Source organism: Aphis gossypii, chromosome X (assembly GCF_020184175.1).
Source record: "Aphis gossypii isolate Hap1 chromosome X, ASM2018417v2, whole genome shotgun sequence".
NCBI lineage: Eukaryota > Metazoa > Arthropoda > Insecta > Hemiptera > Aphididae > Aphis > Aphis gossypii.
In genome coordinates this window covers 55,168,898-55,185,836 of record NC_065533.1, presented here as the reverse complement: position 1 = coordinate 55,185,836, position 16,939 = coordinate 55,168,898, and the positions used below count along the sequence as shown (strand labels likewise).

General features: G+C 36.4%; 1 protein-coding gene across 1 annotated transcript; it reads right to left on the bottom strand.

The window, feature by feature from the left end:
- Positions 1-566: 566 nt before the first annotated feature.
- Positions 567-14,946, bottom strand: LOC114129328 (bicaudal D-related protein homolog). Its single transcript, XM_050205923.1, has 7 exons — positions 13,764-14,946; positions 9,667-9,882; positions 8,947-9,144; positions 7,531-7,677; positions 5,293-5,817; positions 3,373-3,717; positions 567-2,198 (listed from the first exon to the last, which is right to left on the bottom strand). The coding sequence occupies exons 1-7, from the start codon at positions 14,388-14,390 to the stop codon at positions 1,968-1,970; spliced, it is 2,289 nt and encodes a 762-aa protein (XP_050061880.1). The 5' UTR covers positions 14,391-14,946; the 3' UTR covers positions 567-1,967.
- Positions 14,947-16,939: the final 1,993 nt, after the last annotated feature.

Below are 16,939 nucleotides of genomic sequence, written 5' to 3'. Positions count from 1 at the left end.
TTTTAATGTTGATTAAAATTGTTAAAAACTTGAAATTTTAATACTAGATCTCTCATAAGTAGTTCGTACTAAAGCCCAAAAAGCCCAGTATAAATTAATACAATTTTTTAATAAACATTTGAAGTTTAAATTTTGATAAAATTGGATGCACAAACGTAGTATAACAATTTAACCCAGTTATTTTTTTGTTTAAAACAATATCATCTAGATATATACATACATTTAACGCTATTAATACAAAATATAGATTGTTAATAGGTATACAATAGTACAAAGAATAAAAAAAAAATGTTCATACAAACAATTTTATTTAGACAAACAAAATTATTACTCTTTTGTTTTAAGTATACCTATGCAAAAACAGACAGACAGGTAGGTAGGTACATATTATATTTATTTATGAATAATGTGTGATTATATGAAATCAATTTTTCTTTTTACAATACTGTAAGTAATTGGTTGTTAACTTAATGGTGAACGTGCTCTTAATACTACATAATTTCATTCTTACAATATAATGTAAGTTACCTTGGTATAATATTATTTTAATGTAATACAAACAGCTGTATAATATAATTATATTTATTTAATAATACATAGTTTCTAGTTTTGTGTACACATCTTTATTTCTTATAATAGGTTTTTATAAAGTAGTGAATAATACATTGAGTTTACAAAGTATAGTATATTAGTTAATCAATTATGTACAATACACCTATACCCGATAAGTCTAATATTGGGCAAAGAAGCTTATTAGGATCGAAATGGGCAGTAAAAAGGACGTCCAAAACATGTTTTTATTTGCACAATATAAACTATACGTCTGATGGAAAAAAATGTGTGTACTTATTAAAAAACAATTTAACAATTATAAATATACCAACTGCGATTTGTGTCATTAATATGTATAATAATAATTACCCACTTGTAAAACTATTACATTTTTTTATTTTCAAAAAAAAACAACAAAAATGGTATATAATTGATACAGGTAATATTATATAAAAGACAAAAGTGAAAACAGTATAAGATCGTAATCATTTTATAAAATAATTATAATATGTCACGATTTTAAACGCACAATATTATACTATATAATAATGGTTACAAAAATAACAATTGTTAACGAATTCTGGTTATTATTTTTTTTTTTGAAAACGAAGTAAATATACGCTGAGATAGGTTTACATCGACCTATGAAAGTTCTCAACGAGTTTTTAGTCTCTTATTATGTAAGTAATAATTCGGATAAATCTTAAAACTTCTCCACCCTATACTTAATATATAACGACGTATAATATCATATCGACGAGTGTGCTCACGTGATGAGGTAACTTTTGTTATAAATATTTTGTACTAGGTTTTGCAGCATTACACTGCAGTCTAAAATATATATAATTCAATAAACCGAAACGAACCGCCAGACATACCTAATATATATATATATATATATACATAAATCACAAATAAATTTTCCGCAAAGGGGGGGTCTATGACACGATCAGAGACCAAAATAATTTTAAAAAATGACTCATATTCACGATTCCAAAGATATCATATTATTATTAGGTATCTCATAGTTTGAAATTTGTGTGAACTTGACGCAGACTTGGGAAATAAAAACTATACACCAACTATAGTAGGTATAATAACGAGCATTCACGGGTTGATTGTGAGTTGATGATGAACGGCAAGTCGTAAATCTCATTGTTATATATATAATACATAATATTATATTATAAGTAAGTCGAATCGAAAATAATAGAAAAAAAACAATAGTTCAAAACCGTCGTTCGCCCGTTTCAAACGTCAATCGGATGCGTTATATGACTAATATACGCGAACTCGATCCACTATAACTTTATACAAATATTATTACGATATTTTATATTATTGTCTAAAGGCAAACGGTCCACGACCGTCATTTATCTTATAATAAACACTAAATTATTGAATTGTTCGCCGGGTCATCTGTTCGAGTTACCTCCGCCGCCTGCGATCATCAACAACGAGTTCATCAGTCCCGACGACCCGAGACTTCCCAAGCTCGAGGCCGACATCGACGGAAATCCTCCGGTACCGGAACACTTTTGCTGGTTTCCGCCACCGAGTTCGGGAGCACCGGCGCCCGAAGACTGAGCCGGAGGAGCAAGCAGTTTCCTGCGCATTTGCTCGTCGAGTAGAGCTTGCATGTCCATCTGAAACCGTATACAAAAATTATATTAATTAATTCACAAACTGCGCGTTCCTGCGACACATTTGTCTATACATAAGGATAGTTAATCCGTTCGACTGGATATATTAATTTTTCAAGTCTACTATTGCTATTTTGAAGTCATTTATTATATATTTTTAAGTCATTTATTTATACAAGTAAAAGTAATTAAAGTGTATAATATTATACATGTCATGCGTCAGCATTAACGTATTAACACCGGACATAATATTAACGAAAACAAATCCTATTGTTTTTTACCACTTTTTATAATTGTGTGGTGTTTTAGGTTTTTTAATAACAGTCTATGGTTTTCGATTCCACATCAGAAGCGAGATCATCATACTTCTGTTTTTTAAATACTTTCATATAAAAATATCAAAGACCGTAAAAATACTACCTATTAGTATTTTCACCAAACTTTTATTAGTATTATACTAATAAAAGCTACTATTTTATTAACATCCATATTATTATTTTAAGTTTAGATGAGTGGAGTAAAATTGATAGAAGTACCTTGCAAAAATTATTTGTTCCATCTGCGGACTACAGTCCATTAAACTTTTTAAAATGCATTATCAATATCATAAAATAAACATTTTGCTAAGATATACGATATTTATACTTTATATACGTGAAAAAATTGTGTTAATTTAGTAAAGTACTCTACTTTCGATTATAAAATGTAACATATAGGCGATAATCAAGAAGTCATTAACAACAATTTAAAAACATAAAAATGCGTGAAACGTAGTTAGACTTTTTTTGCGCAATTTTTATTCGTAAACATTATTTATGGAAATTCTACGATTTCATAACGATTCAAACAAAATAGTACATTGACCCATCATTCAATTCATATCTTGGCACTCGATATTTAAAAAATAAAACAGTGGTCTAAAAATCATATTTTTATTCTATATGATATAGTTTTCGCATCACTGTATTTTTTAAATGTCAATGATTTCAGAATGCCAATTGATGAACTGGATTATAGGTTATACACATAGACCTTATACTCAAGGTCTATGGTCATACACGCCGTTATATACGGTTGTTGTACGCATATATTATAATGTCAACTGAAATTGTCGTTAAAAAAATCGGTGCGATTTCGGGGCAGTAAATATTATAATAATATTTGTTGAAATACGGACCTGCCACTGTTCTAATTGTTGACTGAGTTCCACCTTCTGTCCGATGGCCTCCATCAGTTGACCGTTGGCCTGCAGCACGTCCACCCGGGTCCGGGCCAGCTGTACCTGCACTGCGTTTTTCCGCCGCACCGCTCCGTCCCGCTGTTCCCACGCTTTCCTCAACAGTTCCGGGATCAAAGACGCGTCCTTCTCGTCGGTGCCGGATCCGGAAGTGTCGTCGGCGGGTTCTCCGCCGCCCGCATCACCGCATCGGGCGCACTTAATCCGCATCGCGTCCATTTTGTCCCGCACCGCCAGATCACGTTCCTCGCGAGCCGCCTGCAGTTCCGCGTCTCTCACGGACAACTTTGTGTACAAAAACAAAAGTTTTTAGGAAATCAATACATATATAGGAAAACGACTGCACTTGTGTGCGTGTATAATTAATGTTAATAATAGATCTATCCGAGGGAAACAGACGAGCACATGCAGTAATGACTAAAAATATATGTGTATATAGAATGTGGTCATATTATACAACATATACAACACGTATAGACTTTTAAAGAATGAGAGGACTAAATTAAAATGTTTTTTTTTATTATTTTAGCTTCAAACAATGTTCATGGTTATTACATAGTGGCTAATTTGCTAAAATGATTTGCTTTGTTTAGAAGCTAATTATTGTTATTATTTTAATGATAATTATATTATGTTATATTATCTACGGAGTACAACGTGAAACTCAATTGACTGTTTTTTTTTTTTTTAAAAACGCATTTATATTCGTTTGACATAATTGTTTTGGTTTCTCTGTGACATGTTATAATAATAAGCCAACCCATCATTTATTCTATACTCTATCCGTACGAGATATGGTTCGACTACCTTGGCTGGGTAAACTATAATTTTTATAATTTTACTCACAGTACTTAAAATACGTTATTGTATATAATATTGCATTGTATTTGCATTTTAAATATTCCGTGTTTATTTTATCAGAATCAACATATTGACCATTTGAGTATTATTAATGCTATTTGTGTTATTTAAAATCTTTTGTCACTGATGGTAGTCATAATACATTCGAAGGCCTACTATACATTACCACCACAAACGCGTGCAGGTAATTTATACATTATAAGCCTCTTGTTTTCTCCGACTATCTAAACGGGATCCGTCACTTATTACATCGGATGATACGGGTACGCGCCACTGAATCGAGTTATAATTTCACTTTTTAGTTTGTTAGCGTGCAGCCTTTTTATTTTTTATCGATAGAGCGTTGGTTTTCTTGTGGTTTGGATAATAGAGCCTCATCACATCACTTTGTGAGCGCAGTGATTGACGAACATTCAAAATACCTTCCCATCGCGACCGTATTCGCGTTAAAGCTAATACGTTCTACCTATTATTTATTTATGATATTTAGATCTCTACAAAACATCTTGTTGTCATACGGTTCTACTGTACTACACATTTTCCATATTATCATATTATTATCAAAATACCGAGATCGACGATTACAATGGAAAGCGTGTCTCCTCCAATGTCATATAATATATATTTTAAAACATAAAAATTAATCTCCCCCCCTGCACTCGCGCACGTTTAAAAACTACTCGTATTAACAACCGAGTGATCGAATGCACAATGACCACACCTTAATCAGACCATGAATGCACGAGGCTGTATTGCATTATATGCACGATTCGAGTCGTACGCAAAATATCGTCCGCTGATAAATCATATATTGCTGTTTTCGAGAATAAATATGAAAGTACAGCTGTGCTTGAGTAATAATCGCCTTCTACGTACCTACATAATAACTCAAAACCTGGGTAAAAACTTATATTTTCGAGCTTTTTACGACTACTTTTTACCGTGAAAACCACCACCTCCTCTGCCGCGCGTAGCTGCAGTAACTACTATAATACGTACCTCGCACGTGAGCTCGGCCACCCGACCGTCCCGGTTGCGGACCAGCTCCGCCAGGTCGACGGCTCCCGCGGACTTGACGCCGGCCGCAGCGCTACCGTCACCGCCGCCGCTACAGCCCATCAGCTTCAGCAGCCGGTACCTGGTGCTGGCCGACAGCTCCGGCGAAACGGCGTCCGCGTGACCGGCCCGACGCTCGAGCGCGTCGCACAGACGGGTCACCAACCGTTCGGCGTCCGCTCCGAAGTCGTTTAGGTGGTCGTCGAACCGTCGCTCCGCCGTCGACAGGTCCACGTCGACCATCGGCGCCGGCTGCGGGCGAGCGGCCGACTGCGTGCTGGCCGCCTCGGCTTGTTCCAGCTCGGCCAACAGCGACATCGGCTGCGATTCGGTCCCGCCGGAGCCGTTCGCCCCGCGGGACGCCGCCGCCACGCCGCCGGCTTGACCGCTGCACGAAGAGCACTTCGCGCCCCGTCCTCTCCAATCGCCCGACAGCGCGTCGTCCAACTGCTTGGCCAACATCGCCGACTGTACAGAAAAAACGCGTGCGATACGCAAAATAGGTATAAAAAGTATTACGTATTTTTTAGTAGACATGTCACACTTATTGGACGTGTGCAAAAAAACTATATAGGCATATACACGATATTATAATAATATGACAGTAGACAAAGAACGATCTAAGTAATAAACGTCGTTATAATATTATGTTATAATATTATTATGTATATTAAGCGGATTTTCTTGTTACCGCTGTAGTTTGGCCGTAACCATAGTTACCACAATACCTATTAATGGAACTTTAAGTGCAGTTTAGAATTATATTATATAGTTCAAATGATTTGAAAACCGTTGATTTTTTTGATTACACGATAATGCGTAATGATACGTGATGCTGCATACTCTACCTACTCTAACCAATTCATTATTTTACTGAATTAAAAATAAATAAATGAAAAACAACTGTTGAAAATAATGGTCATTTAAATTTTTTTTCTAGTTTTACCAAAAATTTTTTTAAATAGCTTCTTAAATGTATGCCATAATAAATCAAAACTTTAGGTATAATTCTGCAAAACGTAAATTGATTATGTTGTGTTTGGGACAAAGTGAGAAATCAAATATTGTGTAGACATTATTTTAACGTTGTATTAATTTTTTAAGTCTTAAATACTAGAATTAAAAAAATCTAAAATGTTTGCTACAAAATACTTTGCAGCGTTTCTTGATTATAACAAAATTTGTAAAAATTTGATCTTTAAAGGGTTATAAAAAATGATTACCTAACCATGTCATGTATTTTCAATATTTTTTGATTGCATGATAATATTTTATATGGAAACTTTGTGTTTGTTTTCAATTAAAAATTTAAAATACTTCTATAGGACTAAAACAGTAAAAATTGAAAGTTATATTATTTCTAATAAATGCTAATCTGGTAAATATTTCAAATCTCTACGGTTATTCATTTTTGAATTACAACGAAAATCAAAATTGACTTTATCAAAATTAGTTTTCTTAAATAATTACGGGTTTCTAGATTATTTTGAAAAGTACTGACAAAATTTAATATTGACCTTCCATAAGTTTCTACTAGATCTAATAATCAAATCGTCTACCAGAAAGAGTTTCTCTTCTATAAAACGTGTACACACAAAAAACAAATACACATCACTAGTAAACCAATCCATCCAGAAGCATAATGGTTCATAATTTTGTACTCATTAGCAAATACTTTATGTGAAATAAATTTTAACCAAATCTTTAATATTTCAATGAAATATCAAAACAACTTGTGTTTCCGTATACCCTTTCGGCCGAAAGGCAGTAAGTGACTAAATGTGAAAAATGAGTTTATTAGGTATATCAAAATATTCGTTATTTTAATGTGCATTTTTTTCTATCTTTAACAAAATGCCGTATTTGTAATAGATTTTATAATTAAGTGATTTATGCATATACGTATATGCGTTTTGAAGTGTTTATTTGTACTGTATTGTTTCGTAATGTATTTTTTTAGATCCTATAGCAACATTTTTTTAAGAATTATTATTTATTTCTTAATTTTGATAATATGATGAAAATAAAAAGATAATTCTGAAAAAGTAACTTTTCTCAAAACTATCACACTGTCATTTACTACCTTTCGGGTAGTTTTGGCTAAGCAAGGCAGTATAGTTACAAATATATATCATTGTAAGAAAATAAGAACAGGACTATAGAGATCAACGTCAAACTTACTCTGTGCTCGTAATGGTTCGCCTCTGCCCGACACTCGGCTAACTGACGATCTTTAAGTTCGAGAAGTTCGGCCAATCGATCACGGTCAGCCCGCAACTCAGCCATCCTTTTCTGTAGCCGTTGTTTCTCGGCTGCTTTCATATCAATCTAGAAAAATATTGTTACCACCCATTTGTTTTATTCTGCACATTAAATTTATACAGGCGACACTGTCCAGTTAGTTCGTCTATTTTTAAAAGATTTACTTTTAATTTATTTTTAAAGTTTAATATATTTAATTATATATTTTACATATATATATAATATAGTGTAAAATTAATCTAGGTTAATAAGGATTTAACTAATTAGAATCTTTCCTCAATGATTTAGTATAACTGATACAAAAATACTTAACATTATAATTCTTAATCATTGTAGAGTTATTGTTTCGTAATTTTTAATAAATTCACCATACTTATAAAAGAGGATTTGTAAAGCTGCTTAAAATTGAAAATATTTGTTTTCCACTGTTTTTTTTTTTATAGTAGAACATAAATTACCATTATACGTAATACAAATACAATAATAAAATTAAACTCGAAATTAATCCGTTGTTTTAAAAATTGATTAATTAATACGTCATCGTCGCAGAGAGTTAACAACATGATGAACACCAACTTTTTTTTAGAATATTCTAAAGCGGTTACAGAAATTTTAACAAGTAAATATAAAATCTTTAATCTTTACATGTCTTTGATGAACAATTTCATGGTTTGATATATCATTTCAAAACATACCATTTTAAGTAGTTATTTATGAATAGTAACCGAAATAATGAATTTGGATAAAATATTTAATACCAAAAATAATTTATTTAATGCTATCTATTTTAGAAATCAGGACTGTATATAGTGTTCATTAAAATAAAATAAAATAAAAACGAAACTCAAATTTAACATCACAGTGTAATTAATATTCACTAGGTTTGGTAGATTTCGTTCGATTAAAAATCCTATAAAATGTATATATCTACTTAATAGTTAATAATAATAATAATAATATCCTAACATTATATTTCAATTAAACGCTCTTAAAAGTAAAAACATTAAGTTACTACAATAAATCAATAAAATATGGTATCATATTACACTGAACATACAGTTTTATATAATATATAGATTGTCATATTGTACGAACTAAGAATAATAATTAAAATATTATAATTTATAGGTCTGTTTAATATAAACATTGACATAGTCGATCGTTGGTGTTTAATGGCCAAATTGTGATATATATATCGATTAATCGCCAACAACCGACTGCAAGATATATAGACGAATCGATATTGTCGAATTCGATATGACTATTTCGTTAAATATAATAATATCGATCAGTGTAAGACGGACGAAATAAAATCCGAATTTCCTATGTATTTACCTCATCACGCAGCACGTCTAGGCTGCGGTAGTCGTCCGGCGTTAGCGACCCGTAATCGGTGGTAGAACCGCCGTTGGTCATGGACGCCGGCGATCCAACTCCTCCGATCCCTGTCCATTTGCCGCTGCCGTGTTGTGGCTGTTGTGCGTCTTCCAGAAGACGACATTTGTGCCGGAGTTCTGCTTCTGCTTGGGAGAGCTGTAGCAAATAAAAATTAATGTAATATTATAAATTTGGCACTTGATCATTCGACGAGGCGTGCGCCAGACTCTCTCAGACCGAGATTATCTGGCACATAATATTATCATACATAATGTATTTTTTTTAAAAGATTAACACTCATTTTATCGAGAAATTTAAGGTCGTATTATGAGAATTTTTTATTTAGATAATATTTTAAGACATAAAAAACAGTTTTTAAATACCTATACGGAGTAAACTATACCATATTTGTCCACGTAATGTGAACCATATAAATGTAAAACGACATTAAAAATAGTTGCCGCTCCCTATATGGCTATATATGCATATATTATATATTATATAGACGACCGAAAGTAGATTCACTGAAACGTATAATGTACGGTGAATATACTATCGTCATTACGAATCACTAACATAAAAATACTTTATAATCGACATAACACGACTATTCTGTGTAGGTATATGGTATATGGTCGTACGTGTTACAAACTATCATTATTAATAATCGACACGAACCTCTCTGATGTGCGACTGCAACCTGCCATTCTGGTCCGTGAGCTCTCGGACCACGGCTCGTTTCTGTTTGTCCGCCTCGCGCAGTTGACGTTCCCGACTGTCGAGCACCGCCTGCAGGTCCCTGAGATCGGCCTGCAGCTCATGGCACCGTTGTTCGCACTCGGCCTTTGACTGTGCCAACTGCCTGCGCAACCGGTGGCGGTCCTGTTCGATCTCCTGTTGTACAACGAGAAAAACGGTGCGATGTGTAATCAGTTAACTGCGGCACGTACCGTTTTGTTGACGCATAATATAGCGTATATCATATTTTATAAGGTATAGTATAATGATAATAATAATAATGCGAGTATGCATATAAATGACGATTGACGAGTAATGAATATAATATATAGTATGATGGTTATTCACTCAAATTCGCATAAATCATCATATTAAATTGCAGAGAAAAAATGTTTTAAACGCAGATTCGAATATAGTCGATATGAGTCATTTTAATACATTATATTATATATATATTATGTAAATACGATCCATATGAGTCATAACTATCCATATAGGTGCCAAGTGTTTCACATTAAATGTTGCCCAACCCAATACTGGTGGGCCTCGGCACTCGAAGGAGTCGATTTTAATATCTGAGATATTATAATATGCTTACAAGTTAAAACCATTATGCTTATTGACAATAATACCTAATAATACCTAATATTATATTTATACATTATTATAGATGCGGTTTATAAAGTTGAAAACAAAACTTTTGTATTAAAATTTAAAATTGTTGGAATTTTTTCCAAAATGAATTCAATATTTTTAGTACGATTTCTTGTATTTAAAATTGGTGTCCTCGCGAGAATATAGAAATATTATTTTTTGAATAAATAGATAGTAACCGGAATTAGTTTCGATTAAAATTATCGTTCAGTAATTACGATATATTTTCGTATAATAATAATTGTTGTATTTTTTTTATTCTTTTTTTTTTGAAGTTAAAGCCCATCATATACTTCTGCTGACAAGTTAATTTTTTAAAGGACAAAATTAACCCAATTATTATTTACGATGGATATAGTATAGTAACTTTCGAAAAATAAAACTCCTACTCAAAAAAATCACTTACGTGCAATTTAAAAATCCACGCATTACCCGTTGACCGTTGTTACTTTGCTTCGTTAATTATATAAAATGAATATCATTATTATCGCCGGGATAACACTGAACATTCCGTGTCAGTGCCAGTCAAACGTGGGATTATAACAATATGATTAATGTATTTAAATATTCGCCATTCCCTTGGCCGAGCTTCAGATACGCCTCCGTGTACCTTATAGCACCGCATAATATACACATTTAATGTGTGTCTGACCGTTACACACCTGCAATCTATGACTACACAAACATTACACATTTACACCGTGTGCACAGCGAAGGTGATCAACACGGCCAACAATGACCAGAGGGTAAAACCAATAACATTATTATGACTAATTCCAATTCATATAATATAACCAAATCGCGCTTATTTTTGCACACCTATAACAGAGTACGTCGATGGAATATTACGGCCATCGCCGCAAAAAATCGGTGGTCGCGTGTATTTATCCGAATATAATACCCGGCTATTATCTATTATTACAATGTGTGCGTATAATAAATTTATAAATAATATATAGGTAATACGCAAAGAGTCGTGCGAGACCTTATCGAAGGACACGTGCACCGCGCTAATGATTTTATACAGCCGTCAAACGGTAATGTACGTATATCGTGCTTGTTGCCGATTACGTCACGGTTTGAATGTACCCTTTCGCCACCGTCCGGGTCGGAACGACGTTCCATCCGACCCGAGCGATTTAAACCACAGCCTACAATATACCACAACCGCGGTACAGCATACTCCACGCACAGCGCCGTTCTGGCTACGGAGACCTTGGTCCGAGACAACGCCAAATCGCGAGGGGCGAGGGGTGGAGCTAGGTTGCGATAATATCACCTGGAAAAACGATTGATTTCGCGCATTGTTTAATTATTTTGTTTCTTTCGCGATTCGTAAAGCTAGGCTGACTGAGATATATACCTATATACACAATATAAATAGACGTTTCTTTGTTTGTCCTCCATAATATAAACTCAAAAACTACTGGACCGTTTTCAATAAAATTTATATCAATAGATTCGTCGACACTCGGACGGCGTTTATATAGCTTGTTTTTCTACTTTTATATATTATTATTTATTATGTGTTGCAATAGAGCGATTAACACGAACATTTATTTTTGGCTCATGAAAATCGATTTTTATTTAATTTATTTAAACGATTACTGTATACTTGTTACAGATTATATTATTATAATAATATTATAAAGAAAAAACATGGCACACTCGATTTTTTGCAAATATGTGTAAAAAAATAAAATACTTATGAACACAATAACAATATATGGTTAATTTTATGGCTTTCCACTTTTTATTGCTACGTATATTGCGGAGTACCTGCAATTTCAACTACGGTGTTGGATTCACGTCATCTTTTAATCAATTCTCTTTGAATATCGTTTCCATATTGTTGTGTTTGTATACGAATGATATCGAAACGCGTAGAAAGTCATCGTTAGCAATTGTGCAGTTAGTATATATTATTTATATTCAACTCTAGCGAAACGGAAAACGATAAAGAAAGATGGATTAATTTTAACCTAGGCGAAGTATGATAATACAGCGGAACCATAATAATATAGTGTGTTCGTATACGCGAGAGTGTATACAATATAAAAAACGTACCTAACCGTGTCGCATAATATGTATATAATAATGTCGTGTGTTATGACATATAATTCGCGTATATTACCCGCGCGATGCATGCGTACCCCCCCGCACGAATGTCCCAACCGCCGAATGCTCTTGGCCCGCAAAGAGACTGCAGCGGCAGCACCTGCAACAGCAGCAGTTTAACACGATATCTTATTGTTTCCACAACGCATAATATATGCAACGAAAACGGATGCTGCAACATTACATTATATATAGCTGCTGCGCTCATATTTTTGGGGCGGGGGAGGCTACGAGTACGCGCTTTCACTCGCGGCTATATATCTGCAGCAGATACCGAGTACCTATACCTACCTATAGCTCCGACTGCATAACGCGACAGCCGACTACCACTACGACTACGACGACAATAGCGCCGCCGCCGAGTCGGAAGAGTGAGAGCGTGACGACCGAGTCGGCGGCGTACAATGATGGCGGCCTCGGCAGTGGCGGTAACAATACGCGCGCGACCCAGCCAGCTGCCAAACGATATGTATATATATACATCTGTGTATAGGTATAATAAGTGCGGTAGAAAACGGCGGTCGTACACTTGTAGCGAATTGCCTATAGCCGAAGAACATTGTTTCGCACGGTGCTACGGCCCCGCGGAGGCGTTTACACGGGAGCCGGTCGGGTTAATCGTTTTATTCACGCGCGCGCGCGCTCGCGTGTCCGCCGTTGTCGTCGTCGTCGGGCTCTGCTTTGGCGGCAGCGAACTCGACGGTCGATGGTCTCAAAAATATAAATGAGACTCGACTTGGCGTGCGGCGGGCGATTAAAAAACGTCCCAAACTATATACGTAGGTATATTATAGGTATAGGAACTAAATGGCGGGTTTATCGAGAAGTCACGAAAAGTGTTTTCACCGATGAGGCGCGATAAGAATATAATAATTGGCAAAGAACACGCGAGTATATACACACAATACGCTACTACACAACTGTTTGTTTTTGTGCGAATGTGGCTATATTCGCAGTATTGCGAAAGAGATGACGTCGCGCTGAATCGGATTTCGGTTTATAGACCGAATGACTTTGTCGATACGATGCAATATTCTCATTATTATCATTATACCATATACGTTTTTCGGTGACATCAAAACGGTTTGAAATTTCCGGCTACTCTGTTACTGGTACAATAATTTGGGTTATTTCATTTACCAGTAAAAAAAACATTGAGATCCGTAAATCCAATACCGTTTCGACGTCGTCCTAATATCACTATATACCTATTATACATCTTAACGGAATATTAATAATATGTTAAAATCGTTTTTGTCGCGTACCTCCAGCTTGTCGCCGTACTCTTCGGCCAGCCGCTCGTTCATCAGCGACAGTTCGTCGTTTTTGGCCAACAGGGCCTTGCCCAGACGAGCGGCCAGCACCAGGTCCTTGTTCTTCTGCCTGAGCTCTTCGGCCACCATGCCGGTGACGCCGCCGATTCCGCCGTCCTCCGCCGAAGGGTCGCCGGTCGCGCCGTCGACGGCCAGATGTCGGTCCAACAGTTCCAAGTCGTCCAGATCGACCAGCTGCTGTTGCAGGTCCTTGAGCCGCTTGGCGGCCACCGGCGCGGGCTTGACGCCGACCACGCCGCGTCCGCCAAACTCGGCTTCCACGCCGTCCATGACGCCTATGCCGCCTCCTCCGACTTCGTCGTCGTCCTCGTCGTCGTCGGACGACGTTACGGGCGACGACGAGCAGCTGCTAGTCGAACTCCGAGACGCGTGCGAATTCGGGTCGTTCGCTCTCGACCGCCGCCGCCGTCTGCCCGCCGAAGACGTCAGGGTCGGAATGTCGGCCGACGGCAGCGGTACGGCGGTCTGATGTCGCGCGATCGCGGCCGACGGATCGCCGCCGCCCACGCACCGATTGTCGGCCGTCGGCGGAGTGGTGGTGGCCACGGCTGCGGCCATCGCGATGGTCGTCGTCACCGAGTTCGCGGATCGCGGGCTATAAAGTCAACCGAAATCGTTTTTCACGCGAGTCGCGGACGGTGCGGCGGCCATCTACGACGGCGGTGGTGCAGACGCGGTCGCGGGGTGACGCGAGGACTGCACACGACCAGAGGGTAGAACAAGGCGCGCAGCTAAGAGCAGCGGCTTTTCGATGGAATTTTCGCGCGTTTACTTACAGACAACTTTTTTTCTCTGAGATCGCAGCTGGACGATCGCGGAAAACTCTGCTGCACAAACGGATCTGCCGCACAATCTACCGCCGCTGCGCGTACCGTCGGTATGACCGAAGCGGCTGCCGACCGCGCGTGACGCCTGCGAATACTACGGCCGTTGGCCGTGAGGGGGGGCAGGAGAGTTCAGCGGCGAGAGAAAGAAACCTCTCGGCGGCCTCGACTTCTCCTTCCAAAGGCGACGTGCCACCGTCACCGCTGCTCGGCGAACCGTAACAGCCGCGGCCGACGCTGTCGCCTCCGCTCGGCGGCCGCAACCTTCACCCCTTCCCCGTCGAGCGGCGGCGGCGGCGGCGGCGGCGAGCGTTATTATTATTATTATTGTACACAACGACACGACGCCTACGTCGTCATCGTTTTTGTTGTTATTATTTTTCGCTCTTGTACCGTACGCAACGCATAACACACAATACGCGTATTATTATTTATATAACTCGCGTTGTTTTGTTATTGTTGCGCAGTACTTATATATACGTATATACTGGAGCGTGCGTTGATTTGGTACACGCGTTACCTATATATATATATATATGATATTTTTATAACGGTTTGTATTTCGCTCGGCACCTATATACGCGCGATTACAATACGCACTAGTACCAGGGTAGTGGTATAACATTAACGATCACGTTTATACACGCGAACGCAATCGTAAATGCGCGTTTGAGTTCGTAAATCAAAACAAACTTAACCGCACTATAAAAAATAATCGTGCAGTACCTATATATACATTTCATTTATATGCGTATACGCGTGACATTGTGAGAGTTAACTACCTAATACCTATAGTTTTAAAATCTAAACGCAAATGCGTTTAAACGTCGTAAACGTATATACGTCGTTCGCTGTGCACAGATAGAGTAAATATACAGTTAATTACCTATATACATTATGTACGCCTATATATTGCCGTGCGACTGAGGCTCACTGAAATAATAATAAGAATAATCACACACACGCATTATATATTATAATATACTTTGTTGCGATTCTCGGCGAATATCATTATTAGTGTCAACGGAGCGGCGTGTTACCGCCTACCGCGGTAGTTTTCGAAAACCCGGAACCGTTGTCGAGAAACAAAACCGTCTAACGGATGTAACGACATGACTAATTCGCGAAGACCGCTGCCGCTCCCGTCGTGTCCCCCGCCCGTCCATAGTATAGGTATATAATGTACCTACACAATAATATAATATTATAATATATACATGTTATGACTAATGTGCGTATACGAGTACCCACCTCCTCATCTAAATACGGTGATTCACAGTTATAATTGTAATATTATTATTATCGTTTATCTTAATAATTGCTAGGTATTTATTTTTTTCGTATGTAGGTATATACAACTCGACCGGTAATATTGTATTTTTCGTACCAGCGGCAACTGCTAGTGGGCTGCAGTCCATATGGCATATAACATATTATAATAATATTGTGTTCAGTAAACTTATTGCGCCGCTGATACATTTTGAAAAATGTTGTTAAAATACATTTATATAATATGTAGGATATCATATATATATATATATTATAATACGCTCACGAACGGAATAAACCCAGTTTACAAGTCGTGTGAATAAAAATTAGGACACGTAATTTAAATGCAGATATTACATAGAACGTATTTTGAAAGCGTTGATGAATTACAAACCGAAAGTTATAATATTTAAGTAAAAAACGTTTTCATTTGACGATTGTATAACATTATATTCTTGTAAATTGTAATATATAATATTATTATGGCAATTCACTTTTTAAATTTATAAAATTATGTAACTTAATTTTTTTTTTTTTTTAATTTGCATTTATTAGTCGTTTTGATTGCAGAATATTGAATATCTACCTAATATACGAATTTAGTATTATTCTAATAGTTAAATGTTTGGTTCATCAGAGCAATATGATTTGAAGGGGCCCCATTAAGGAAAACTGTTTTTCCTGAATAATGAAAAACTGTGGTAACGTTAATTTTCACAGCCAGAATTTAACATTGTTTTAAAACATAAAAATTCTACAATTATTAAATCGTATTTGATTTAAATATCGTTCAGAATGGTACCTCTAGTATTATAATTATAGTCTTATTCATTTAAAGTTGTCAGCGTGATTTAATAAACTCGCATTTTCTTTTGAATATACATTATAATATAATATGTAAAGTCTGTTTAAATTTGGGTTACCTACTGATAAATGATATATAATAAATTTATTTAAATCTACCGACTAACATACGATGGATTTGGCAACAGTCGTAAATTAAAACATGTGTAT

Bases quoted from the DNA above. Each gene is read 5' to 3' on its own strand.
- LOC114129328 (XM_050205923.1), bottom strand. From the start codon at position 14,390: ATGGCCGCAGCCGTGGCCACCACCACTCCGCCGACGGCCGACAATCGG. The intron at 5,818-7,530 runs GTAAGTTTGACG...TTTTCTGTACAG, and splicing joins CGAACCATTACGAGCACAGA to TCGGCGATGTTGGCCAAGCA. The intron at 2,199-3,372 runs GTCCGTATTTCA...ATACGGTTTCAG, and splicing joins AACAATTAGAACAGTGGCAG to ATGGACATGCAAGCTCTACT.